General features: G+C 39.5%; 1 protein-coding gene across 3 annotated transcripts in view; it reads left to right on the top strand.

The window, feature by feature from the left end:
* Nucleotides 1–26630, top strand: part of LOC121947248 (YLP motif-containing protein 1-like) — a 53546-nt gene extending 26916 nt beyond the window's left edge. For all 3 annotated transcript variants that reach the window (XM_042492212.1, XM_042492214.1, XM_042492213.1), the window contains exons 3-4: nt 18169–18402; nt 26519–26630. In XM_042492212.1, coding sequence (XP_042348146.1) covers nt 18169–18402; nt 26519–26594 — 310 coding nt within the window. In that variant the 3' untranslated portion in view covers nt 26595–26630. The remainder of the gene's footprint in view (nt 1–18168; nt 18403–26518) is intronic.
* Nucleotides 26631–27538: the final 908 nt, after the last annotated feature.

Below are 27538 nucleotides of genomic sequence, written 5' to 3'. Positions count from 1 at the left end.
CTTACTTTTTAACTTTTTCTTTTTTTGTTAATTTTTTTCAAATTTTCTTTTTTTTTTTTTTGCTAATTTCTGGGTCATTTCTTCTCAAATCACTCATTGCCTTCTTGCAATGATTTGAAAGAGAGCAAGTCGATTTTGTCATGTTTCAGAGGGTCAACATCTGGTTAATCGCCCTTCCTCCGATAAAGACACAGCCCCAAAAAGGACAGTGGGGGTGGGGTGAAGGGAGGACGGTCCAACCTTTTAGCAGGACGTTGTCCTCAGAGCTGGACTTGTCCCTCTGACTCACAGTGCAAAAACTAACAAGTGACTGTACATTTGACTCAACGCCTCTGACTGAGAGGACTTTATCTCCTGTTACTACCCTCCGTCCTCCGGTCTGATCAGACGTCCGAGAGAAACAAATAAAACATTCAAGGAATATTATCACAGTCCTTTGGAAATGGGGCCAGTGTGTGTGTGTGTGTGTGTGTGTGTGTGTGTGTGTGTGTGTGTGTGTGTGTGTGTGTGTGTGTGTGTGTGTGAGTGTGAGTGTGTGTGAGTGTGAGTGTGAGCGTGTGTGTGTGTATCTATCCAGGCCAGCAGTGCAGTATCTCCTGTCGTTATGGTAGAAAATGTCTGCTGCTGTGCGTCTCGGTCTGATGACATCGCCGGTAATCCATCCACACTACTGCAAAACCCGAGAGGACAGTTGCAATGCATTCTGGGAGAAAAGCTGCCAGCGGTCTCACACAACGTCGTAAAGAAAAATTCATTATTAATTTCATTAACCCTTTGATCCCGCTTCGATATCACACATACTCGTATCGCTCTGTGCACAAAATGTGACTTTAAAAATCAAGCTTTAAAAATAATTATACATTAATATCATTTTCTACTTGTACTGAGTTTCATTTTTTAACCAACATCAGTCTGAATTATAAATGTCAAAATATATATATATCTAATATTCATTAATTTTCAGACTTCTAACCCTTTATATCTGGTTTTTGTCAGATGCCACTGTGTTTTTAGATAAGAAAAAAAACACAAAAATAGAATTCTCATCAATATACTTCATGCAAAGTAGATTCTTTTGGGCATTTAATGCGCTTTACATCCTTCATTTTCTGATAATTTTGGCTGTGTTATTTCTGGGTGTCATTCTGGGCTTTTGGCTCTGAATTTGTCATTTTGACTATTTTCCACCTGGTGAGGTCATTTTGACCATATTTGGCATATGGAGGAAATACATGCTATTTCCACTAGGTGACCTGTCACAGTCAATGTAGCTGCTGATCACTGACATATCCCAGACTGTCAGCAGCTACACTCACACACTGACATATCCCAGACTGTCAGCAGCTACACTCACACACTGACATATCCCAGACTGTCAGCAGCATCAGAAAAATCTACTTAGCAGCTAGTATATTGAAAATACTTTTTTTTTTTACTTTTTTACATCTAAAAACATAGTAGCACCGTGAAAAAAACTGGCATTTAAAGGGCTGAAATTCTCAAAATAAATGCATATTTGATATTTATGAATAGGACTGATGTTGGTTAAAAATTTGAATCAATGAAAGTAAAAAATCATATTAATATTTTTAAAGCTTGATTTTGAAAAGCTTATGTATTATTAAAGTGGGCCCTGGGGGTTAATGATGTTATGGAGTATTTTTGGGTGTGTGGATGTGTGAAGAATTTGGTGACGAGTCGGCACAGCGTGCACAGTGTCTCAAGATCTTTTCCTAAAGTCGGTATTAAAAAAGTGAATCGTGATATTTGTCAGCATCGTAATAATATTTGATCATCTTTAATAGCCAACGAATAATCACACTTTGTCAACAACAGTCCGAGGTGACGTGTTGGTCATCATCGTTCAGGGTCGACGGCATAACTTGAGTCAAAGTTTGTGATTTACAAAAGCTCTCTACCACCAGTTATTGTGCCGAGAAATGATCTTTCCCCTCTCCGCTGCTCTGCACCTGCGCTGCTGTAAGAGCAAAACGTCTGATTTCTGGGCTCATTAATGATGAATTAAGGCGCTTTACAGATCAGACAGTTCCCTGTCTGGATAAGAATCAGGATGAGACTCCGTTTCATTTGTCAAAGGCAGCAGGTGCGCGCACACCTGGTTAACTGGCGCTGACACATTACACGACATTTAACACCGAACAGGCCGGGGCTGAGGACAGGAGCTCAGTCAAATACAGGAAAATACTGCTGGACATCTACAGTTTGATTAGAGATATCGCTCCATAAAATCTGAGACAGCCAGAATGTGCAACAGCCAAACCGCTGCTGAACTCTTTGAAACATGCACAAACATGAAATATTTGACCCTTTTTAGTGGTTTTTATCACGCATTTTAAGTTTTTAAATCAGGCACTTGATTGCACTTTATTATGATTATAATCTTAATAGATAAATGTCAGACACCCATGCAGCCCCTCCCCTGCCCCCTAATGACAAAGCCACAACTGAGAGCAATTAAGTAATAAAATAACAATGTGTACAAAAACATATGAGGCTGCAAGTTTAAAAGTACAATTTACTAATAAGTAAATACATTGTAGAGAAGAGGATTAACCTCATTTAAGCATGAAATTGAGATTAAAATAATAACCACATGTATAGGCAGATAAGACGCTAATAAAAGAAATAATCTCATAGAAAACAGATTGAAAGCTGATAAAAGAACAAACTCTTGAATTTAAAAACTGTAAAAGTGCAAAGAATATGAAATGATTGAGGTAATCACATCGCGAAACTAAAACTGACAAACGTGAGTTCAGATTAGAGCGAAACATGAGGAGGGAAGCTGATCGCCTCTCATCAGCTTCAGGTGTCGCACTCTTTAAAAACTTTTATTCAGAATTTAAGATGATCATCTTTGTCTGCACATGGGCCTGCTGCTCGATTATAGCAAACATCATAATCACCATTATTTTGGGTCAGTATTGAAATACCGATTATTTACCACGATTACTGACTAACTTTGTAAACATGTTGCATTTATTGAACATAAAAAACTTCTATAAACGGTTCAACTTTAATTTCCCTTCATACTTTTCCTGCTGAGTTTCTTTTAATTCCTGTTGAGTTGTTTGTGTAAAGTGTCTTTAACTGATGGCTGCAGCGCGGTGGATGTTGATGAGTTTTCCTTTTCTCCTTTTGTTTTTTATTTTATTATTTGGTCACTTTGTGTTTAAACTTTAGATGATTATAAAGATTTGACGTGTTGCCACGCGGTGCAGACGCCACCACGTAGCAAATCTTGCATGTTTTTCTTTTTTTGCTCCACGTCGGACGCCTCGTATCCAAAGTGGCTCCACACAACAGAATCTGTTGGGCCTAATTTCCTCACCAAATGCTGTTGCTTTTCTTCCGTCATCGTTCCTCGCGCTGATACAACTCGCCTCGCTGGTCGTGTCGTCTGCAAGCGTTGAGCTCAGGCTGAGGGAAGGAGGAGCCAAAAAGTGTATGCATGAGTCATTTAGGGCACAAGACAAAATAAAGCTTCACTTTTAAAACAGAATGTGGAAAAGAGATTGTTGTTTTTGTAATTGTTGGGAGCGAAAATTGAAATTGAAATTTGTTTAACTGCACAGCCCTGGCTGCACCAGGTAAGCACCCGTTCATACTGGCTGTCGCTGCATTCCCTCTGATGAGCTGTAGAGCGTGAGCAGGCGCGAGCGGATGGATTTTGGCTTTTAATAAGCTGGAGCACCGTCTTATCTCTCGCTCCATCCCAGTTTTTGCTCCGGTACCTCTCACACCATGCTTCTGAAGCATGACTGACCCAGAATGCATCTGTGCATAATCAGTGTCTTAGCCACCCGCACTATTTTCTGTCAAAATCGGACGCTGAGAGCTCGATGATGGAGTTTACAAAGTACCTGAATATTAGACAGTTTTTTTTTTTTTCCCTCTGTGAGGTCGTCCAATTTTTGGGGTCTAGACTTTTAAACGTCAATAAACATCCACGCCAACATCCACGCTAATACCAGTAAACCAAAAAGACCGTCTGAAAAACGCTACCTGGCAGCTTCTGTGAGACCATCGCCGACTGTGTGATGATGGTTTGGATTAACTGAGTCACGGATGCTTAGATTTTGGCAAAAGAGTCAAAACCTCACATCCACATGACGCTTTGAGTCTCTGATGAAGGACACAGGCGGCAGGTGTGAGCTACAGTATCTGTTCAGAGAGTGTGTGTGTGTGTGTGTGTGTGTGTGTGTGTGTGTGTGTCTGTGTGTGTGTGTGTTGTGTGTGTGTGTGTGTGTGTGTGTGTGTGTGTGTGTGTGTGTGGGCTGCAGCAGTGCAGAGTGCCGCAGGCTTGTTGAATGGAGCTGCACTGTAGTTAAATATCAGCAGCCTGCCCTGCACCTGTGTGTGTGTGTGTGTGTGTGTGTGTGTGTGTGTGTGTGTGTGTGTGTGTGTGTGTGTGTTAGAGTTTGTTTGCCACCATGTTGCTGTGCATGCATGCACTCGCTGCAGTGTGTGTGTGTGTGTGTGTGTGTGTGTGTGTGTGTGTGTGTGTGTATGTATTGTGTGTTTGTGTGTTGCAGGGGAAAATAGGCTAGCTGATATGAATAGAGAAGTGATGAATTACCTCTCGGAGCCGAGCCGCAGGACAACACCCTGGGGTCCAGCTCTGTGTGTGTGCGTGTGTGTATGTGCGCGTGTGTGTGTGTGGGTTCCTGTAGAGCGAGAAAGATCTCATAATGTTAGTTTTGGATTCAATAACGCCCTCTGCATTGTCAGTAGTTTATGTTCTCTGCTCTTGACGTAGTGGCTGAGGTTTCCAAAAATAGTTTTTGTACTTGTAGGCTGGGCTGTATGTAATATTTCATACTTTCTGAAATTTCACCGGAGTATACAGTTTTTAATGATAAATGTGTCTGACAGCGTGTGTGCTACTTTTCTTTCAGCTCTTCAGTCTAATAAATACACTATAGAAACCCCCAAAATGTTAAGAAAAGTAATATTCTCACAAACTTTTTTTCCTATATAAATCAAAGAAGTAAAACTGTTCACCGTTTGAATTTAACTTTAGCTAAGACCCATTATTCTAAGTCTGTTCTTCTTTATCTTTGTATTTTACACAATATAATGTCTTTTTTAAACACTTTTATCAAGATTTCACATCCAAAAGAAGCAGCACAGTCTCAAGTAATTGTACATGTCGCTCAATAAAAACTTCTGTGCACTGTAATATGGAATATTTTTAAATTTAAAAAAATGAAAACTTTGCTAAATGTATAAAATTGCACACACAAGTTTGCCAGAAGTTATCAGAAGTTTCTCGCGTCTTCAGTTCAGGAGCAGGTCAAATCCTCAAAAAGTCGTAAACTTCACCAGCAAACGATGGCGACTGACAATCGATCTATAAAACATATATATTGATATTTATATATATATATATATATATATATGGTATACCACATACACTTCTGTGCCAGTTAACGGGGGAGACGTCATCCCCTATGTTTGTTTATTTTTTGTAACTTTAGTTTTTAGATATTATGAGTGAATGTCTCAGCTGACTTTGTACACGTGTGTGTGTCGTGGGATGTGTGTGTCGTGTTGTGTGTGTGTTTCTGTGTGTGCGTGTGTGTGTGTGTTGTGTGTGTTGTGTGTGGTGTGTTGTGTCCTGTTGTGTGCCCCTAGTGTTGCGTGTGTGCGTGCTGCGTGCGTACCTGGTGCGTTGCGTACAGTTAAATTTTCCCTTGAGCTGTGCATGTTGCGTCTTGTGGTGTGTGTGTCGCGTGTGTACCATATTCCTTTAAACCTTTGGAAACAGTAAATCAACAGCAGCAGCAGTGAAGGATCTATTTAAAACACAACACACCACACCGTACATACACACTCTCACATCTATGCACGCAGTCCTTGTTCCGTGACAAGCATGTTTTTTTCTTCATTTGCCAACGGTTGCCCTTATACAACACTGTTGCATGGCCTCCTTTCTGGAGCAGCTAAACTGAAACAAGGGACAGCATCTTTCACGCTGGTTGGATTTCCGATCTCTCACTTACCGGGTCTCTTTTTCTCTGTTTCGTCCCTTCTCTGTCTGTCCCTCTCTTGTCTGTTCCCTCTCTGTCTGTCCCTCTATTTAAAACACACACACACACACCGTACATACACACACACACATACACATACTGTGCCAGTTAACGGGGGAGACGTATCCATGTTTGTTTATTTTTTTAACTTTAGTTTTTAGATATATGAGTGAATGTCTCAGACTTTGTACACGTGTGTGTGTGTGTGTGTGTGTGTGTGTGTGTGTGTGTGTGTGTGTGTGTGTGTGCGTGTGCGTGTGCGTGTGTGGACATATTCCAGATTTAACCTATTGGAAACAGTAAATCAACAGCAGCAGCAGTGAAGGATCTATTTAAAACACACACACACACACCGTACATACACACTCACACATGCACGCAGTCCTTGTTACCGTGACAACATGTTTCTTCATTTGCAACGGTTGCCCTTAACAACACTGTTGGCATGGCCTCCTTTCTGGAGCAGCTAAAACTGAAACACAGCATCTCTTACGCTGTTGATTTCCGTCTCTCTGTGTCTCTCTCTGTCCGTCCCTCTCTGTCTGTCCCTCTCTCTGTCTCTCTCTGTCTGTCCCTCTCTGTCTGTCCCTCTCTGTCTTTCTCTCTCTGTCCGTCCCTCTCTGTCTGTCCCTCTCTCTCTGTCTCTCTCTGTCTGTCCCTCTCTCTGTCTCTCTCTGTCTGCCCCTCTCTCTCTGTCTCTCTCTGTCTGTCCCTCTCTGTCTGTCCCTCTCTGTCTGTCCCTCTCTGTCTGTCTCTCTCTGTCTGTCCCTCTCTCTGTCTCTCTGTCTCTGTCCCTCTCTGTCTGTCTCTCTGTCTCTGTCTGTCTCTCTGTCTCTGTCTGTCCCTCTCTCTCTGTCCCTCTCTGTCTGTCCCTCTCTGTCTGTCCCTCTCTCTCTGTCCCTCTCTGTCTGTCCCTCTCTGTCTGTCTCTCTGTCTCTCTCTGTCCCTCTCTCTCTGTCCCTCTCTCTCTGTCCCTCTCTGTCTGTCCCTCTCTGTCTGTCTATAGATAGAAGTTCAGTAGATACAGAGGATAACTGTTGAGTGTTGCAGCCTGCAGAGACTCATGCAAACAGCAGGTGACGGACAGAAACCCAGATGGAGCACGGAGAGCGTTTAAAGCATTTACTGTCTATGAATGCTGCGTTCATGTGAAGTCGGAGGGTCGTAATTTCCGAGATGGGAAGTCGTTCTTCTGACTTTGTTGTGTTCTTGAGTTTGAGGTGGTAAAGTGGGAAAAACACGGAGGCTACATAGAAGATGGGTTACGTTTAATGCAACCGTATCAACAAGCATATTACCAACAGTCTGATAGCTGTCTATGGTTTATTTATTGATTTAAGAACATTTCTAGGATTTTATGAGAATTCTACAATTTTGAGATGTTTCTAGGTTTTCAGGATTTTTCTAGGAATTTAGGACATTTCCAGGATTTCAGGACATTTCTATGATGATGAAGACCGTTAAGACATTCCCGTCTCACTGTTTAATGCATATCAAGCTTAAGTTCGCTCAGCTGAGGCACTTAACTGCAACAATACGTTAAAGCGCGCTCACGCTGCTGATGCAAAGGCCCATATCGGCGGCGCTGGCCTTTTTAGGATCAATTTTGAGATCAGATTTCACAGTGAGCGGATGGATGTATTGTTGATTTATTGTTGATAGAGTTTCTTAAATCACATATCTACTTTTGTAAAATTTGGTTGTTTCTTCCGTACCAGGGTTCGATTGACAGCTTTCACCAGCCCAAACAAACCGTACAAACCAGACACACACACACACACACACACACACACACACACACACATACACACACACACACCTCCACCACAATTCTGCAATTCTTGGAGGCGATTTATTGATTAATTTAATGTCAAAAGATGTCAGTTATGTGTCCCTCCTTTCTTCCTGTGAGCTTGTCAGGAAGACTTTCACACCGCTCAGGCTGTGAACTGACTGTTAGTGTAAACACACAGACACACACTCACACACACACACCACACAGACTGACCCTGCATCATCTGACTACAGAAATATTATCATGGTATTTTGATTACGGACGAATATTTTCTGCACTTCATTAGTATTGACAGATGATGGGTTTAAAATGGTGAAGATGATGATGATGAATCAGTATCAGCCACAATGCTAATTTCTGCCAATATCACAAATTGATATACATGTTTTTTTTTATTGATAAAGAAAAATTCACAAAACAAATCAAACTACTTGGAGCACAAACTAAAATAGGCAAATTTCCATTGCAGATTTGCACAAAACTTTCAAGATATTTTTGAAATGTCAAAATAACGAGGGTGCGAGCTGACTGTGTTTCCACTGAGTGATGTTGTGCAACTTCTCCTCTGGTGATAACATCCCAGTAACCATGGCGATGGATGCTCAAACATTAGCAGCTTTATTTCTATTGCAGCCACCGCACTAGCCGTCATTATTTCCAATCCAAGGCCACGTAGGCGTGTTATGGAGCCATGATGGAAAGAAGAGCCCCTTATACGTGGGAGCGGCCACGTATGAGGGATTTCTGGGAGACGTAGTCCACGATTTCACAGAGGAATTGTGGATTCAGAACTTCCCAATAATAAGCTCCTAGGGAGCAATTTCCTACTGAAAAGCACATAGACATAGCATCATGTGACCTCACAGCATCATGTGACCTCACAGCATCATGTGACCTCACAGCATCATGTGACCTCACAACATCATGTGACCTAGAAAAGACTAAAAAGGGTTTCATGCGAGCATCAAAACTTTTTTGCAATAAATGGGAGTTTCTTTGCTCTTTAATTTAAATGTTTCCATCAGGCATATTTTATATTTTCAGTTTCAATTTGTGCAGATTGAGGGTTAATGTAAATCTGTCTAATGACTAAAATACAAAACCCTTCAAACGTTCAAATGTCGATGAGTTAAGGCAGATAACAGACAGATGCTGTAACGTGTGTGTGTGTGTGTGTGTGTGTGTGTGTGTGTGTGTGTGTGTGTGTGTGTGTGTGTGATGTGTTATGACAGGCTGGCTGGCATGTGGCGGTGACTCAGCGACAGGCGGACGTTAGATGAACTAATGAGATTGAAATGAGATTGTAATCAGATTAGAGCGGCCTGTAATCTGACAGAGCCGGGGACAGACAGGAGGCATGATGGGTGATGAGGGGACGTGTCCTCTGTCTCTTTATGTATCTGTGTTTTCACCCTTTATTTTTAAAGATGTATTTGGTCTCATTATAGAAAAGTTCATCTCTGTAGATTTAACATTACTGAAAGATTTTTGCAGTTTATGGCGCTCATATTTTTTTTTACTTACTGTGTTTAAACTTTTTATTTGAATCTGCTGGAACCGTCAGTGGCTCTCACGTTTTTTTGGAGATCTGGAACTTTCTATGGATGCCAAAAATAAGAAGTGATGCATTTGTCCATAACTGTCATAACACATAGCTGATGATCGGGGCAGATATAAGACATTATTATAGAACACAAAAACCTTAAAGATTATTTTTTAAAGGAAAAAGGGTAAAATATATCACAAATATATCACAGAGAAAATGCTTTAAAAATATTATTATTTCATAATTATGATCATTTTTCCCTGGCTTTTTTTTTTCTTCTCTTTTTTCACCTTGCGTCTTAAAAAATAATTTTCTAAATCTGCCAGTTTCTCACAGTGTTTGGAACATTTCTCACAAAGTTGCTTGTTGCTTTTTTTTTAAAAATATTTTTTAAACAAATCGCACCAATGTGCTTCATTTTCAAAGGGTTAAAAACTTGTAAAGGCACCTGAAAGCAGCACAAGAATAGTGATGTCACTCCGGGCTTCAAAGGGTTAATCACAAAAATGCGCTCCAAATTTAAATATGCATATTCTTTATAATTATATTTGTAGAAATGTATAGAAAATTTACAGTAAGAATTTTCTTATTAATTAAAAAGGAAACACTATTTCATTCATTTTATCAGCAATGATTAAAGTATAACGTCAATACAAATAATCAGCAACATGCAGAATATCGGCACCAATAATCTGTTGACCCCTAGTTACCTGTAATACAGGAAATAAAGTTACAACAAAAAGTTGTCACAAAGTAATAAGTTACCTTTTGACTCTGCTCTCTCACACACGCACACGCACGCACGCACGCACGCACACACCTGGAGTGCCCTATCACATGCTTACATAAGCCCTTTGACATTTTGAAATCCTACGCCGTGATACACACACTCACACATGGAGCATAATTTTAATTTATTTATTATCTTACATAACAGCTGTTAAAGCAGCTCACTGCCTCTGCCTGATAAACTCTGTCTGTCCGTCCATCTGTCCGTCCGTCCGTCCGTCCAGCTCGTCTCTGATGGCTGATCACTGTGTTGAAATGGCTCCTTGTATCAGTGTTGGAGGGTGTAACAGTGAACCTGTGAGGTCCACTGTTGCCATGGGAAACGTCCATTTAGAGTCTCAAGCCTTCGACACTGTTTCCGCAAATTTGTTCAAAATCGTTGTTACCTCCGTCTGAAACTGTGGGGGGGGGGGGTGTACTGTTATAAGTGACTAAGTGTCCTTACACAAAAAGGAAGAATTAGAGTATCAGTTAGACTTCATTCCTCAGATTTTAGATTTTTCTTTGATTTTAGGACGTTTTCAAGATATTTGGACATTTCTAGCATTTTTGTAAATTTAGCTTACACACTTGTTTTATGCAGTTTTATATTTTACACACTTTAAAAACCAAGCACATTATATGTATTTTTAATTTTAAATATTCACACACTTCTTCTAATTGTTTATTACTTATTTTATATTTTTACACAGTTAACAAACTCAGCACATTATTTATATTCACATGTTATGTACATGTCATATTTTCATACCACTGGTAATTGTTTTACTGTTACTGTATTTCTGTTGTATATTTTTACATACTTTGTGCTGGTACTTATTTATTAGGATTATTTATTATTTATTATTATTACTTAACTTTACTTATTTGCTATAATTCTCTATGCTGGCATCAGAGTGACTGTAACAAACCACTATTTCCCCTTTGGTATCAATAAAGTATTTCTGATTCTGATTACTGTAAATCAGAAAATGGTTGTGGGGCCAGATTTGACCCATAAATTAACCCTTTAACGCCTGGTTCACCATCAGTTTTTTTTTTTGTTTTTTTTTTTTTTTTTTTTTTGGTGCTGCATTCAGATGACTTTCACAAGTGTCTAAACCTCTGAAACCTGAGAAAATTGGTTTGATTAATTTTTTTTAAAAACCTGGGAAAAAAAGGCAATAGAAACTTGGGTAGAAATGTACCGCAAATTGCTAAAAAAATAAAATAAAATAAAAATTAGCTGGTGGGGGATTATAGGACATTGAAAATTCTATTTATAGATCTTATTAAATGTGTAAAAATTATGTTACAGGAAAAACAAATATTATATTTACTTTTTTAGCACTTTCTTAATTTCATTTTCTTGTTTTTGTTTGTTGATTTTCTTTTTTGTTGCATATTTTTAGTTAAATTTCTTCTTAATTGTTTTTTAAACATTTCTTGCTTACTCTTGCTTATTCATTTGTTGAGTTGCTCATCGTCTTCTCCCTCTCACGCCTTTGAAAGAAATCCAGCCAGTACGCTCAGGTGTCAGAGCTGGAAGCATCTCCCCCTCTGCTGAGCGCCCTCTGCTGAAGCAGATCATTAACAGCATGTTTGATGTACATTAATTTAAAGAAACATGAGCGGTGGTGATATGAAAGGTGTGAAATTGAGGTGACCAATTACCTCCGCCGTGATGTCATTAGTTTGGAGTAATTAGACGGAGGTAGCACTTACTGTGACAGTGATATATGGATTATTGATCTAAAGATAACTGATGATGACAGTCTGACCCGTGTCACATCCTGCAGCACTACTTTCTCTCTCTCTCTCTCTGTCTCTGTGTGTCTCGCTGTGTCTCTCGCCCTCTGCAGTATGGGAGCAGTATGGTAATGAATGGCTCCAGCCTGCTCTGCAGTGCTCGCAGCTCACACACTCCATACTAATACAACTGGGGGAGGAGATAGAGAAGGAGGGAGAGAGGTGCTTTATTCCTCCTCAGGGTGGAGAGAAGAAAGACAGAGAGAGAGAGAGAGAGACGTTACCCTTAATGCCAAAATTTCTGACCTTATTACAACTCAGGCGCTGAAAAGATTTGTTACGACGGCTTTTAGAAACAGAAATGTGTTTGTTGTTTGTGGCTTCTTGATTTGGGATTTTCATCTGTACATAAAAACTAGAGCGTACCTGCCATCACTCCTGTTTTACACAAGAGTCTTGAGGGGATATTATCACGATACGATATTATCACGATACGATATTATCACGATACGTAACTCACAATATGATATTATTGCGATTCTTAATATATTGCGATATGCCGAGTATTGCGATACTTTACATTGCGATATAGTGCGATTTAAACTAGCCCCTGCTGTCGTCGGCTATCGCTCTCTCCGGATGGCGGTGAGTGAGGTGAGCCCTGAGGTTTGTCGTATTTCCACAGTATTTTACCTTCATGCGACACTCCTCCCTAACCCCATGAATCATTTCCGTCTCTTTCATCCCTTCCTTGTGAAAAAATCCTAAATAAATCCACCGTTGGATTTAAATGCCGACGGTGCGTTCCTTATGTCCTCCTCCTGTGTGTCGCACTAACTCTCTCCTGCACAGTGAACGTGTCGTCTGCCGACCTCACCAACGGCTCAACAGCAACATCGTGTGGACTTAAAAAGCAACTTATTTTATTTCTCCAGTACTCAAGGTTTTATTTTTAATGTTTGCAATCAATACAATAAAAAATTGATACTTGGTGGCCTTGTAGCGATATAATATCGCCACGCAAAATATCTACTAATGTGTATCAATTTATCGTGATATCGTGATGGTACCTGGCAACACAACACAAACGTGATTTTTAGGACATTTCAATTTCCTGCATTTTAGGATGTTTCTAGGACTTTTAAGGTCATTTCTAGGGTTTCAGGAAAATGCTAGTATTCAAGAATGTTTCTAGAATATTTAGGATTTAACGATGTTTCTAGGATTTTAGGACGTTAGTGGTTTAGCAAGTCTCTGTTGGAGGTTGTGGGGGATCCTCCACTGGCTTTTTTTTTTTTTTATCAACAAGCTCTATTTTGTTGCTATTTTATGCACTCTGACACCTTATGTATATTAAAACTACAAATATAATTCCCATTGTGAATTACTTTATTTTTACTGTGAATGAGAAAATGCCTGGGGGCCACTGGGCACTTTAATGGGGGTCAGATTTGGCGTGCGGGTTGTGAATTTAGCGTCACTGATGCAGGAGGTTTCATTACGCCCCGTTTGTCCATTGAGATTAGAAAAGTTACATCTCTGTGATCCAGAAATGATGCCAACATCCCAAAAACTCACAAGAAAACAGAACATTTCTCGGCTCCACGTGAAGCCGAACACTCATGTAAAGGCGAACATTAGTCCTGACCGGAGCAGAAAGCCAACGTCAGAATCATTTCATGCAACATGTAAGAACAAATGCAGAGAGCTGAGAGCAGAGAGCAGAGACTCGCTGACAGCTGACGTTATATAAGCTCTCAGCAGCGCGGAGGGTCACCAGGACGTTTCAGTCTGCGTATATCAGCCTGGATTTACACTGTACGCCCTGCACTGTATCACAGTGTGCATCCGGCCGCCGTGGCATACATCACGCCTGCAGCTGCACACAGTGACAGTGAGTGTGCAGCAGACCAGCAAACTGTCACATCACAACGAGCGGCATGAAATGTGAGGAATAAGGTCTCGGCTTGGTGGAGCGTGGACGCAGCTCCTCGGGCTGATCCGCAGCGCTGCAGCGCTCTGTGTGGAAACGGAGCCATGCAAACATACGTTTCAGCATGCTGGGAGACAAACGATGCAGACAGCAGCTGTGTGCAAACAAGAGGAAGAGTTTAAACTTTTAAGCGTCGGCCCGGGAGGACCCAGAGAGCCCAGGGCTGCTTTAACCTCAATTCATGTTTAAATTTTTAACACAGGACGTTCACTCAGCCTCACGTTAAAATCAGAATCCAGGGTCGGTGACACAAAGTTGTTGACTTTTTCTTCTAACCTTGTTGTGATTTCATGATGTGGATGACCTTGAAACATTAAACGGATGGTTTAGCCAAAAATGACAATTCAGTCATTATCTACTCGCCCTCATGTCGATGGAAAGTCAGGTGAAGTTTTATAGTCCACAAAATGCTGCCGGAGATGTTGCACTCACCTCCCAAACATTTGAAGCAAATGGTGACCAGGATTCATACATTAAAGACTGTGTGAACCCAAAACTGCATTCACTAACACTCGTATCACACGCTGGCTCTAAAGGAGCCACGCCACTCTTATAACACTAGTTAAATATGCCAAATTAAAATCCTTAAGCGCGCCTTTCAATACTGTAGATGTAACAATGTAATTCTGGACTGGGACAGAAAGGGATGTACTGACTCTGCTGTATGGCTGTCGTCATGGAGACCAGAGACAGTCGACAAAAGTGGGATCCAAGGAGGTGTCAATCAAAACGTGATCTGCCACGCCCACACAGTCTGGAGAAATGCTATTATCCTCAAAATGAGCTGTTTTCAACACGCTTTTCTAATAGACAGGAAAATGTATTTTCACTCAGATTTTTGATACTTAATGAGACACTCAACTTTGATAAAATATATGCATTTTAAAAAAATACATAATATAACAACAAAATGTCTCCATACTGCTCCTCTGAAGTAATCCAAGTATCCTGAAGCCCCAGCATGCCAAGTTGTTTTGAAAAACATCAATGGCGTCATGTTTTTAGCCTTGTTGTAGCCTGTAGCTGCGTGGGAGCTGCACTCATGTTTGCACGCGTGCGACACCGTCTACATGGACTCAAGAATGAACTGATTAGAGTTTGGTGGGGAAAGGTCAAAGGTCAAGGTCACTGTGACCTTGATTCTTGTGAACATGAATTGAAGAGCACTTTAAAGGAGTTTCCTCAAATTTGGCAAAAAAAAAATCCGATCAGACTCAAAAATAAGCTGATAGAAGGTGGAGGTCACTGTGACCTCACAAAACATGTTTTTGAGCATAACTCAAGAATTCGTACGCTGATTGTGACGAGACTGGTGGAAGAAATGTGGAAGTGATGACATTTTTTTATCCAAAAGATCACTATGACATCATAATATTACGCAAAAACACTTTTCTGTCCGTTACTCAGCGTCACATCTCAGGAACAGAAGAGGAGATTTTTGGTCAAATACTGAATTCGTGACAATAATCTGTAAACTGAGCTGCTTGTAGAGATCTTCTGTGTGTGAAGCGTCCGTGTTTTCACAGACGTGGTTGTAACCTGAAAGAGAAACTTGACTGGTGCTCGGTGCTCTAGTTTCTTGTAGTTACTGTTAACCCTTTAACACCTGGACCGTCATCAGTTTTCTTGTGCTGCGTTCAGATGCTGTTTGCAAGCATTAGAACCTCTGAAGCCTGAAAAAAAAAAAAAAATGGGTGGAAAAAAGGCAATGAGCAACTTGGCATAAGGTGCTGGGCAAACTGCAAGAAATTAGGAAAAGATGACAAAGAAATCAGAATCGGGTTTTAATGCCGAGTACATTTACATATACAAGGAGTTTGACTTGGTGTTTGGACAAACTTAAGATAAAAATACAAAAGCAATACAAAAAATCTGAAATGAAAAATAGTATGTCAAGAGCACAAAATTCACCACAAAAATGACCCGAAAATCTTTGTCTTTTATAAGCAGAGACAAAATCAGTGTAAGTTTATTTAAAAAAAAAAAAAAAAAAAAAGAAAAAAAACAGGGAAATTTTCTGAAAATATAACATGTTTAACATCATGTCATGGGAATATGTAACACAGTAACACTTTTTTAAAGTCATTTCTTTTTATTTTATTCTTGTTTTTTAATCTTTTTGTGCCCATTTTTAGTTGTTTTTTTTTTTAGTTGTTTTTTAATTTTGTGCAATTTTTGAGTAATTTCTTGTCAAGTTGCTCATTACCTCCTCCCACTGTTTTTCAAAACAAACAACAAAACCCCCAAAAAACAATTTGCACAGGTTGTAAATGGTTAAAAAGCTGCTTAAATCAAACACATCATAAACCTAAAGCAGTTCTGGTTGATTGTAAAACAAAATCGTCATCTTACTGTAACTTCTGGCACTTCTCACGGTGTCACCGAGTGTGAACGTCACATCACAACCTTCAGATCGCCACGAGTGTGACTCTTCACGCCGCCGCTCTGTGACAGATGGGTGGTTTGGTGGGCGGCAGGGTTCAGCGAGCGGTTAGCGGCGGCATCCTTCAGCCGCAAGGCCACAGGTTCAAACTCCGTGATAGAAATATTATTTTACCATAAAGCGGATGTGCAGCTGCTCCGTGAGACCATCAGTGAAGCGCAGAGATGATGGATGTGAATTTCTCTTTAGGGGCCACTTTTGAAAAATGAGGCCAAGGGCCGGGGGCCAGTCGCAGCAGCACCAGACATGTTTTAGGATTTTAGCACATTTGTAGGATTTCAGGATGTTTCAGGGATGTTGAAAGGTTTCACAGATTTTAAGCTGTTTCATGGATTTTAGCACATTTCCAGGAGTTCAGGACCTATTTTGGACTTTAAAAGGTTTTCAGGATATTCTGATGTTTCTAGGATTTTAGGACATTTACAGGATTTTTGGACGTTTCCAAGAGTTTAGGAAATTCCTAGGATTTAAGTACATTTCTAGGATTTCAGGACATTTTTAGCATTTTAGGTCCATTCCAGGATTTTTTGTCATTTCCAGTATTTTAGGATGTTTCAAGGATTTTATAGGGTTTCCAGTATTTTAGGATGTTTCCAGGAGTTCTTGGATTTTAGCACATTTCTAGGATTTTAAGATATTTTTCAGGACTTTAGGACATTTATAGGATTTTAGGTCATTTCCAAGATTTTAGGTCATTTCCAGGATTTTTGGAAATTTCTAGGATTTTAGCCCTTTTCAAGGCTCTTAAGGCATTTTTAGAATTATAGGACTTTTCTAGGATTTCTGAACATTTCTTGGATTTTAGGGTAATTCAAGGATTTTAGGTTTCCAGGATTTTATGATGTTTTTAGGATTTTAGCACATTTCTGGGATTTTAGAAGGTTTCCAGGATTTAAGGACGTTTCACAGTTTTTAGGACATTAGAATCTTAGCTAGGACCTCTTTTGGGTTTTGTGGGGGGGGGGGGGGTCCTCAACTGGCACTTTTTGATCAACAAGCTCTATGTTGATGCTGTTTTATGCACTCTGGCACCTCATGGATACTTAAAGAACAAAAACAATTCCCAATGTGTGAGTCACTTTATTTCTGGGGGGGCCACCGTGCGCTCTGTCGGGGCCCAGATTTGGCCCGGGGGCTGCGTGTGTCACTGCTGTCGCCTCACGCGAGTGGCGTCTGGTTAAGAAACAGCCAAACGGCGTATCGGCGACTGACGGTTGACAGCGATGTGAGCGCCTTCCTCTGTCCCTCTGAAAACGCAGTGACTATCTTTATCTGTGCATCATCCTCCCTCTCCTGACTCACCGTACACTTTACATGTACCGCTGTGACGCTAACTGCAAGTGCTAAGACTGACTGTGCGCTAACCATGAGCTGATTTCTATATCTTGTGCGTTGTAACTGCTAAGCTAACACCTGTGATGTAATTGTTGTATGCTGGTTTAAGACTTGACTAACTGCTGTACGCTGCTGTATATATGGTGTGCTAAGGTAATGCTAACATGGTAAGATCTGAGTGCTGTGCTGCTCTTATTTCTGCTGTGCTAAGCTGACAGATTTAAATGTGCTTTTTGCTTTAACACTACACCTGTTTGCTACATGCTGCTATTAATACTGTGTGCTAAGCTGATAGTGTGCTGTAATGCTAACTGTGCTAATGGTGTTTGTTTATGTGTGCCTGTCCGTTTGTTCTTGTTGTTGTTGTTGTTGTTGTTGTCTACCTTTCTCTGTTTCTCTCTTGACTTTATTTTTCTCTCTTTTTTCTCCCTCTCCCCAACTCTCTATCTTTCTATCTCTCTCTCTTTCTCTTTCTCTTTCTGTCAGGTCTTATTCCTCCTCCACCTGTTCTGCTACCACCACCTCTTGTCGTTCCTCCAACAACCCTACTAGCATCACCACTCCTTCCTCCACCTCCTCCTCCTCCTCCTCCTCTCTCTACTCCTCCAGCCTACCTCCTAACAGCCACGCCACCTACCATCAGTACTGCTGTCCCGCGCGCCTCCGCCTGCCCAAGCCTCCCTGCGCCCTGCCCCCCGCCAAGCACCACGAGCAGGCAAGGTAAGGGCCAGAGTCCCCCCTCCCTCCTGTCGCGCGCGCGACCCTCACCCTCTGTCCCCCCCCACCCCTCGCTCTGCCTCCACCCACCACACCGACCCCCCGGCGGCCTCCCCCGGGCGCCACGTCCAGCAGCAGGGAGGGCGGTGACCCCGAGCGCATCGAGAGCCAATCTGACGCACGCCATTATTTCTAAACTCACCTCATTTAAAAAAAAATACTTGTTTATTAAATGTTTTCGCTGCAGCCAAGATGCTTCCACACGTTCCATCCAAATTATGAATTATTATTAATGACAAAATATTATTAATTAATTAATTAATCATTAATTATTTTAAATTATTAATCAAAAAGATTGTAAAATATATTCCCTTATTTGTGCAAATAAAAAAAAAAATTATTATCTGAATTAAATCTCTGATTTGCTGCTATTGGACACTGTTGATGTCCTCGATGCACACGGGGGATAAACACTTGATTGATTTTATAGTTTTTAAGAATAAACTTTTTTTTTTTTTTTTTTTTTTAAAAAAACAGATTTGTTGTGTGGTTCAGGGTCGTTAAAAAAATAGTTGAAAGGTAAATCATCGAGTAATAATAATAATAATAGAAATAATAAAAACAACAACAGAAACAACTACAGAAACAACCCCAATAATAATAATATAATAATAAAAATAATACTATAATAGTAGTAATAATAATAGAAATGACAACAACAACAACAACAACAACAACAACAATAATAATAATAATAATAATAATAACGTCTTTATATATGTAGCACACTGAATGCGGGGATGCAGCCCAAAGTGCTTTACAAGATGAGATCAGATGAAAATAAAGAGAAACAATATTTAAGAAGAAAAAATGGCAAATATAGCTGCAGCAGCAGTAAGTGAGAGACAAAAACAACATTTGTGTTACAACAGAGCAAAACTTTACACTGCGATACCAGAAAATTTTACCCAAATTGAAAGCCAAATTAAAAAGCTAGAATTTTAATTTCTTTTGGAAAAAAGGTAGTTCAAAGACATCACCTGTGGATTTAGGAAATCATGATGGTCAGTCTTCATTTTTTGTGACATCTTATGAACCTAAAGATTCATTCAATAACCGAGAATTTAGTTGATAGGTGAATCAATAATAAAAATACATAAATTGAAGTTGTAACTACATTAATGAGTGATAGAAAAGTTAGCTAATGTAAGAAAACTTGATTTATTGCTACACTGACTTTGTTGCAGATTATCAGAGACAATTAATGCCAAAATAACACATTTCTTTGAGTATTTATTATTGTAATTTGCACTGTGTTTTAAAATTTTCCACCTTTAAATAATTTTAAATCTTTGTGAATTAAGTTTTTTAGTGAATTCTGCACATCACGCCGACAGAACGTTCTGACTTTATTAAGTATTTAAAAACTCTCTGGAACAATATTATTTGGTTCCTTTGCATTTAGCTTATTATATTTTTAGTGAAATATATTAAATATTAAATCTAATTGAAGTATAAAAATTCACTCTTTGATAATTGCAAATCAAAACTCCACTTTTTCAGTAGAAGGAGACACGATGAAGATCATGTGATTTGGTCTAAAGCTCTGAAAAAAATGAATTAATGGAACTTGCATTGAAAAAAAAAAAGCCTAAATTCTGCCGTTGTGTGAAACTCCACGTCACATGAAGTCGGTCAAATTCGCTCTTGTTGCATCTTGGCGTCACCCGCTCCCTCCCCCACCTTGCCTCCCCCTTAGTGCTATATTTAACCTGCTATATTTAATATGCTGTGAAGCCCCGCCCACTCACGCACACACCTGACACAGGAGGTGAGGCAGCCTCTCGGGTCGCTCCGTCTCTCTCATCCACCTCCTCCTCCCAAAAACACCATCGCATCACACCTCTCTCTCTGTCTCCTCACCCACCGTCATCGCCTTCATCGCCTTCATCACCTTCATCACGCCCCGCCTCCCTCCTCATCCTCCACGCAGTTCTGAATCAAACATCAACATGTGGAAGCCACACACAGGCCAGATTAACAGCTCAGTGGTGCCAGTACACACACTGTTTTTTATATTTTGAGTTAAAAATATTAATAATTTTCTGCAGTGGTTTATGTAGTTTTTAATCTGGATGTTTTTGGCAGCTTTGACGGGTGTCGTAACAAAAAAAAAAACTGAATACTTTCTTACATCAGAGTACAACAAACAGAGCTGCAAATAAACTGATATTTAAAAAATACAAAAAGTGAATCTATAATAAAAGTAGAACTAAATTTCATACATTAAAATTAATTAACTAAACTCAAAAATGTGTTTAATAGTAAATTTAAAAAAATATAAAAAATTATGAGCAGCATAATCTTCCTGATTGAAGACATTTTTGTCTAATTTCTTTTATTTTTTTTATCTATTGAAGACTTTTTTAATCCTTTTATCTTTTTTATCTCAGTTTTTATTTTTTCTCATCTTTTTATCTTTTTTTTATCTTTGTCTTTTATCTATTGTCCGTTTGTTCGCTCTTCCTCCTCGTTCTAAACCTGTTACCTCTGTGATATTTCCCTCCAAACAGCCTGCAAATATTTGCTGCTGCAGCACCTGAATTTTCCCTCTAAATGCTTAATTAATTCAATTCAGCTCAACTTTATTATTTGTCCCAGATGGCAATTTGTGTTGCAGCACGTTTAAAAACATAATAAAAACACAAAAAGCACAAACAATATGACAGAAACATAAAGCAGATGACAGCACCAAAGATGTAGCAGAATCAAGGACAAATTTAATTTCATTTTTCAAACGTTGTTTAAAAACTGACTGATTAATCGACCTTGTACCTTGTATTAATCTGTTCACAGAGTGACGTGCAAATTCAAGCTCCACAGGAGCAGATTAACGAGTGTCCACCAGAGCTCCAAAAAACCATAAAATAAATCAGTGAGTGTTAAAAACGACAAAAATCTCTTGATTATAATTTCCAGTGTGGTAAACAGCACCGGCGCAACGAAAAGCACGAACAGCAGAGGGCAGTGATGTCACTCCTTCGTCTTCTGTGTTTTATAACTTCGACCAAAACCAGCAGTGACTGTTTCTACAGCCTGATGCGTTTTCTTCCTCTACTGTTTTTAAAAGGACATCAGCGAGCCGCTGTGTATTTCCTTTATCACCATGATCACAGTTCATTTTTTTATTCAATCCCTCATTCTGAGTCTTCAACTGCGGGCGCTCAGCTTTTGTGGGGCGGTGGAAAATTATTGTTTACTAATTTATTTCTTTTCAAAAATTAAAATATATCTAAAAATACTCATTAACATGAATGCAACACATTTTGTCTTTTTGCAACGACTTACTGTGCATCGATTAGTCAATTAGTGATCATTTGTTGTTCGATTAGGCTCAGGCGGTATGCATATTTCATACTTTCATATCTTCCTGAAATTTCAGCGGTTTATGTGGCAGATGGCGGTATAACTGTGCCGGGCTACATGGTTGTGCATGGTTGCACTGTGATACCTCCACTGCTGTTATACGTATTTGACTTACTGCCACATGCAGAAACTACAATATCTGCATGTAATATTACATGCCCTCATAAATTACATTTATTTATTTTTATGTTTTTAATTACTGCTATATGATATGTTGCTGTTAATATTATTGTTGCCAGAGAATGAGCTCTGGTGGTGCGTGCTGTGCACTACATGGAATGAGTTTAATAGAGAGAGGAGCGCCTGTTGTAATGACAGCATTCCAAAAATATACTTATTTAGATTAGATTACAAAATATTTAATATGAAACGCTGCTGTAATGTGATATGTTAACAAAGAAAAAGAAAGTTAACATTTCCATGATTTTTATAGAGAAAGTTATTAAAACTTTAGGAAGAACATTCTGGGAACTAAAAAAAGATTTGCTGCTGAAAACATTACTAAAACATTGCATTGTACCATTCTTGGTCTGACAAACACAGACAGACCGTCACGTTTGTTACTGTGAGCAGCTGCGGGAGCATAAAATATTTCTGTTTTTAAAGGTTTACGTCTTCAGTGGGAACCAATGGGCTTTGAGCTTTAAGTGACAGGCAGAAGGCAAAGTATAAACTCACAGTTTTGCTCGAAAAGTCCAGATAATTTCCGTTCTCAACCACTTTTCCTTAACCTTGATAGAAAACGTCACAAGGTGAAGGTAAAATGAGAAGCAGAATTCGTGAGTATTTAAGAAAAGCTGATCGCGGTTTTTAGAGAAGGCGACTGCTCTTCTCCTCGGCTCTGTAATGATGCAGCGGCGGATGTTATTGACGTCCGTCTGCGTTGATCAAACTACAATGTTCAGATGATGGACGACTAAAAGCACGAATCATTTTCAATATACTACATGCTTTTTGTTTTTTTAATTTTTAATTTTATTTTGTTTATTTATTTATTTATATATTTTGATGATGATGATGATGATGATGATGATGATGATGATGATGCTGCTGACAGTCTGGGATATGTCAGTGATCAGCAGCTACATTGATTGTAACAGGTCACCTAGTGGAAATAGCATGTATTTCCTCCATATGCCAAATATGGTCAAAATGACCTCATCAGGTGGAAAATAGTCAAAATGACAAATTCAGAGTCAAAAGCCCAGAATGACACCCAGAAATAATACAAGTCCTGTTTTTCTGCTCTGATGGCTGTGGGATCAAAAATGTCAGTTTGAATGGGTTTCAATGGAGCATTTTTGGACCTGAACAGTCTGAATGTAACTATTTAGTTTCCACAGTGTATTTTAGACTTATTGTAGGAGCTGAGCTGCAAATTCACTGATTACACTCAAATACACAATCTGGACTACATTTAGGACACATGCATCAACACACACACAGTTATCAAAAGTGAAGAATGAAAAGCACATAACATGCACCAAACAGTCCCTTAAGGGTTAATGAAGCAGTGTGTCAGATTTAGGGGGGTTTAGGACTGCAGATTACAACAGGTAGAACTTTTTTTTTTCAGTTATTACTGCAAATTACTCGTGACATCTAATGAGCAACTCAGAATTTTACTTTTTTAGCTGGATTAATACGCATTAATGACATTATTTAATAAATAAATCAACTTTTCTGGACATTTTACCCTCATTTTTTGGGTCATATCTTATAACCTCTCTAGCTAATTTTCAGGTCATTTTCTTGCGACCTTTAACTTTTTTTTTTTTTTTTTTTTTTTGCAGTTTGAAGGACATTTCTCAACAAGTTGCTCATTATGTTTTTTCCCGTGTTTCTGAAATCAAACAACTTTTCTCAGGTTTCGGAGAGTTTAAATGCTGGTGAAGAAAACTGACGTTGATCAGAGTGTTAAAGGGTTAAATCCAGAGGCTGGAAAAGTTAATTTATTATTGTGCACTGTGGATGTGACAGAAAACCCAAAAACGGAGGATAAATTGTTAAATCTTTCGAGGTCTCAGGTTATTTTTTTTCTGTGCAAACAGGACTTGTGTTATTTGACAACAGTCGGGGACGTGTTTGTTCGTGTTCGTGTTCGTGTGTGCGTTTGTTAAAAGGCGCCACAGTGACACATTTTTAAAGTCGCACATTATAGATGCAGAGTGAGGACATGATTTCTGCAACCCAGTCTGTGAAGGGGAGGTGTGTGTGTGTGTGTGTGTGTGTGTGTGTGTGTGTGTGTGTGTGTGTGTGTGTGTGTGTGTGTGTGTGTGTGTGTGTGTGTGTGTGTGTGTGTGTGTGTGTGTGTGCGCGTGTGTGTGTGAGAGCTGAGAGGGGAGGATGAGTCACCAGCAGGGGAGGGAGCTTTTCAGAGGGTGTTATGCATAAATACACACACAGAGAGCAGAGGGATTCACCACATGACTCACGCTGCTGAAGAAGATGATGATGATGATGATGATGATGATGATGATGATGATGATGATGATGGCGGGCTGAGCTGATCTGACCTCCGATTCTTCTGTTGCGTTCTGCAGCATCACTTTAAACCGTATAACAAACATGATGAGAGTAGAGCATTTATTTATTTATTCATTTATTTGTTTTTATATTTATATATATTTGTTTATGTATTTATTTTCTATTTATTTATTTATGTAGCAACGTTAAAACGTTTACAAAATGCTTTGACAAACAAAGCAGAGCAGAACTGCGATCATAGACGGCGATACAACAACAGAAAGCCCAACAGTCCTATTAAACATGAGCGAGAAAAAAAACTAAGTAGAATGAGGATAAAATCCAGAAACTATATAAGTATTGGAATTATGTATTCAAAATATGTTGCAAAATATATTTATTAAGTTTTATTCTCTTAAAAATCGTGGGAAAAAGGCAATGAGCAAATTCCTAGAAATTGGTAAAATGTGACAGGAAAATAACGTGAACTTAATCTATGAAAAAGGAAAGAAAGATAGAGACATATGATGAATTTAAAAAAATAGGGAAACTGTATTTATAAGTATTCAAACTATGTATTCAAAATATGAATATTTAATATGATTTTTTTGTATTTTTTTTCCTCGAGTTTCTTCTGTATGTTTAGGTTGTTTCTTGTGAAGTTGCTCGCCGCATTCGCCTGGTGTTTTTGAAATGAATCAAGGCGTTACTGTTACTGTGAAGTAACATTTTCAGTGCAGGACTTTTATGATGAGGTATTAGTGCCCGAATGAAGCCAATGATATTTAAAAAAATGAGTTCTGCACAAACAAAGACATATTCTTTTCTCTCCACCGGCCGTTAGATTATCTAAAGGAGTCAGAAAACACTGGTGATGAAAATGATGGATGACAGCCCGGTTTAAAAAATCACAGCCGCCGTGAATATCACACTCGTTTGAACTTCATACCGAAATTTTTATTATTATTCCTTTTGAAAAGCATTGGGAGGAAATGAGCAACTAGACAAGAAAATACTCAAAATTAGCAAGAAATTTGTAAAAAAAAAAAAAAAAAAAAAAAAAAAAAAAAAAGAAAAATCTAAAAACAAGAACCATGTACATCTGTAAAAAACATACATATTTCAGTAACATTATTTTAATCATGTAATTATTATTATTAATATATTTTATGAAAGTTTCTCTTGTTTTTTTAAACTTCTAATCATTATATCTCTCCTTTTAAAAATCAAAAAACTGATTTTCAGGTCATTTTAAAAAAAGGTCAAAAAGGTTACGGAAATTAGGAAATTCTCCAAAACCTAGGAAAATGTTGTGTTCTAATGATATATAATTCATGACACAGATAATGAATGAATATATTATTATTTATATATTATGATATTTATTTTTTCCCCAGGTAATTTTTTTCTTCTTTGTTTTAGTTTTTTTTTTCTTGGCATATTTTTCTAGTCTCTCGCAGTTTGCAGGGCACCAGTTTTGTTGTTGTTGTTGTTGTTGTTGTTTGGGTTTTTCGTTTGTTTTTTACAATATCTTTATTATAAGAATATAATATGTATACATAAATATATATATATATATATATATATATATATATATATATAATAAAATACTATAATATAATAGACACGTCTTACACAGGAAATAGTCCCAGCAGCAAAAATCACACACCACAAAAATGAAATGACAAAACAAAATGCTTCGAAAAGGCGTCTGAATGCAGTACAAAGAACTGATGATGGTATTAAAGGGTTCATTTTCTCAGGTTCACTATCTCCAAACTACCAAAGGCTTCCCCGCCACCTCACCCCTCCACTCCTGTCATCCATCCATCCATCCATCCATCCATCCATCCATCCATCCATCCCTTCTGTCCGCTCCCCTCGAGGAAAAACATCCAGACTCAGACGTGAGTTTGCTCACCTTTGATTCTGCTTAAAGTTCATAATTTTAGAGATTAATTGTTTCCCGCGGCGACGAGGGAACGCTGCTTCACCTCCTCCAGAAGGTCACCGCCTCAGTTAGTTGATGTGTGAGCGCTGACATCTGGTGGCCTCCTGCAGAACTGCAGCTCTGCTTTTAAAATCCCATCATCAGTGCTCCTCTTTACTCCTCTTTTCTGACTCTTTTCTTCTTCCTTCATCCTTTTTTTTCTTTTTCTGTCTGCCTTCTTCTTCTTCTTTCCTCCTCTCTGTCTTTGTCTCTCTCGTCTGTTTGTCTGTCTCTCAGAGAGGAGGAAGATGACGACATCGCCCATCAGTTCTGTTGCCCCGCCTCCGAGTGCAGTAGCCCCTCCTCTAGGTAACCAGGGGCGACCGTGAGCCACTCCCCCGCCCCGACTCTCTTCGGTAAAATGACGGGTGATCACGAACCCCCCGTTTTCCTCCTTCGTCCATGGCCGTCTCTCTTTTTTTTCGCCCTCTGATCATGAAACAGGAAAAAAAACACTCACCTGTGGGCTAAAAACACACAAAAAACAGAACAACAAAGGAGGAAATGGGTTTCTTCACGAACAAGGTTTTCAGATTAAAGGCTTGTTTGTGGAGAAAAATGGACAATTTTCTTGTGCAAAATAAGAAAACCCTTAAAAGGAAGTCCCGAAGCTGGCTTTGCACCTCTGCTGCTGATCCGAATTTTTTCTTTTCTTTTAAAAACTGGCGACAAATTTTCGAAAAATGACACCCTGCGTTGGACAGTAAAAAGTTGCGTCGCAGCTTTAAACCAACCGGACTGATGCTCGCCTCGCCGCCGCAGTCTGACCCACCTGGAGAGCTCACACCTGCTTCAGCTGCTTCAGTGACTCACGACGGCGGTGAGTCTTGTGCATAATGTGAAAACACGCCGGACGATCTTTGACAACAAACTCCCTCGTCTCCTAGTTTGGGCGTAAACGGGGGCTTTAACAGTTTATCCTCCCTGTCCGAGCATGAAGCCATGACCCCGCTGTTTCCTGTCCACGCTGCGCCCGGAGCCGGAGGCGGACAGAGTTTGGCGACGGGGTCGTCCACGACATCACAGCATCCCAGCGCTCGTGGAGCAGGGGACAGCAGGGACTCTGTCTCTGCGGGGCTCTGGTGTGTTGTACAGCATGTCCTCACCACATCACACCGAATTCTTCTGAACTGAAGACTCCTCCGGTCCGAGCCGATCATGAACTGTGCGAGCCGCTCCGGCAGGTAACCGCTCGGAGGTCATCGAAAACCCGGTGAAACGGCGAGATGGGAGTCATCAGATCTCCTGCTCTGTCTT

Source organism: Plectropomus leopardus, chromosome 8, assembly GCF_008729295.1.
Source record: "Plectropomus leopardus isolate mb chromosome 8, YSFRI_Pleo_2.0, whole genome shotgun sequence".
Taxonomy (NCBI): Eukaryota; Metazoa; Chordata; class Actinopteri; order Perciformes; family Serranidae; genus Plectropomus; species Plectropomus leopardus.
The sequence above is the reverse complement of the archived record's forward strand: the minus strand, read 5'-3'. Positions and strand labels throughout refer to the sequence as shown.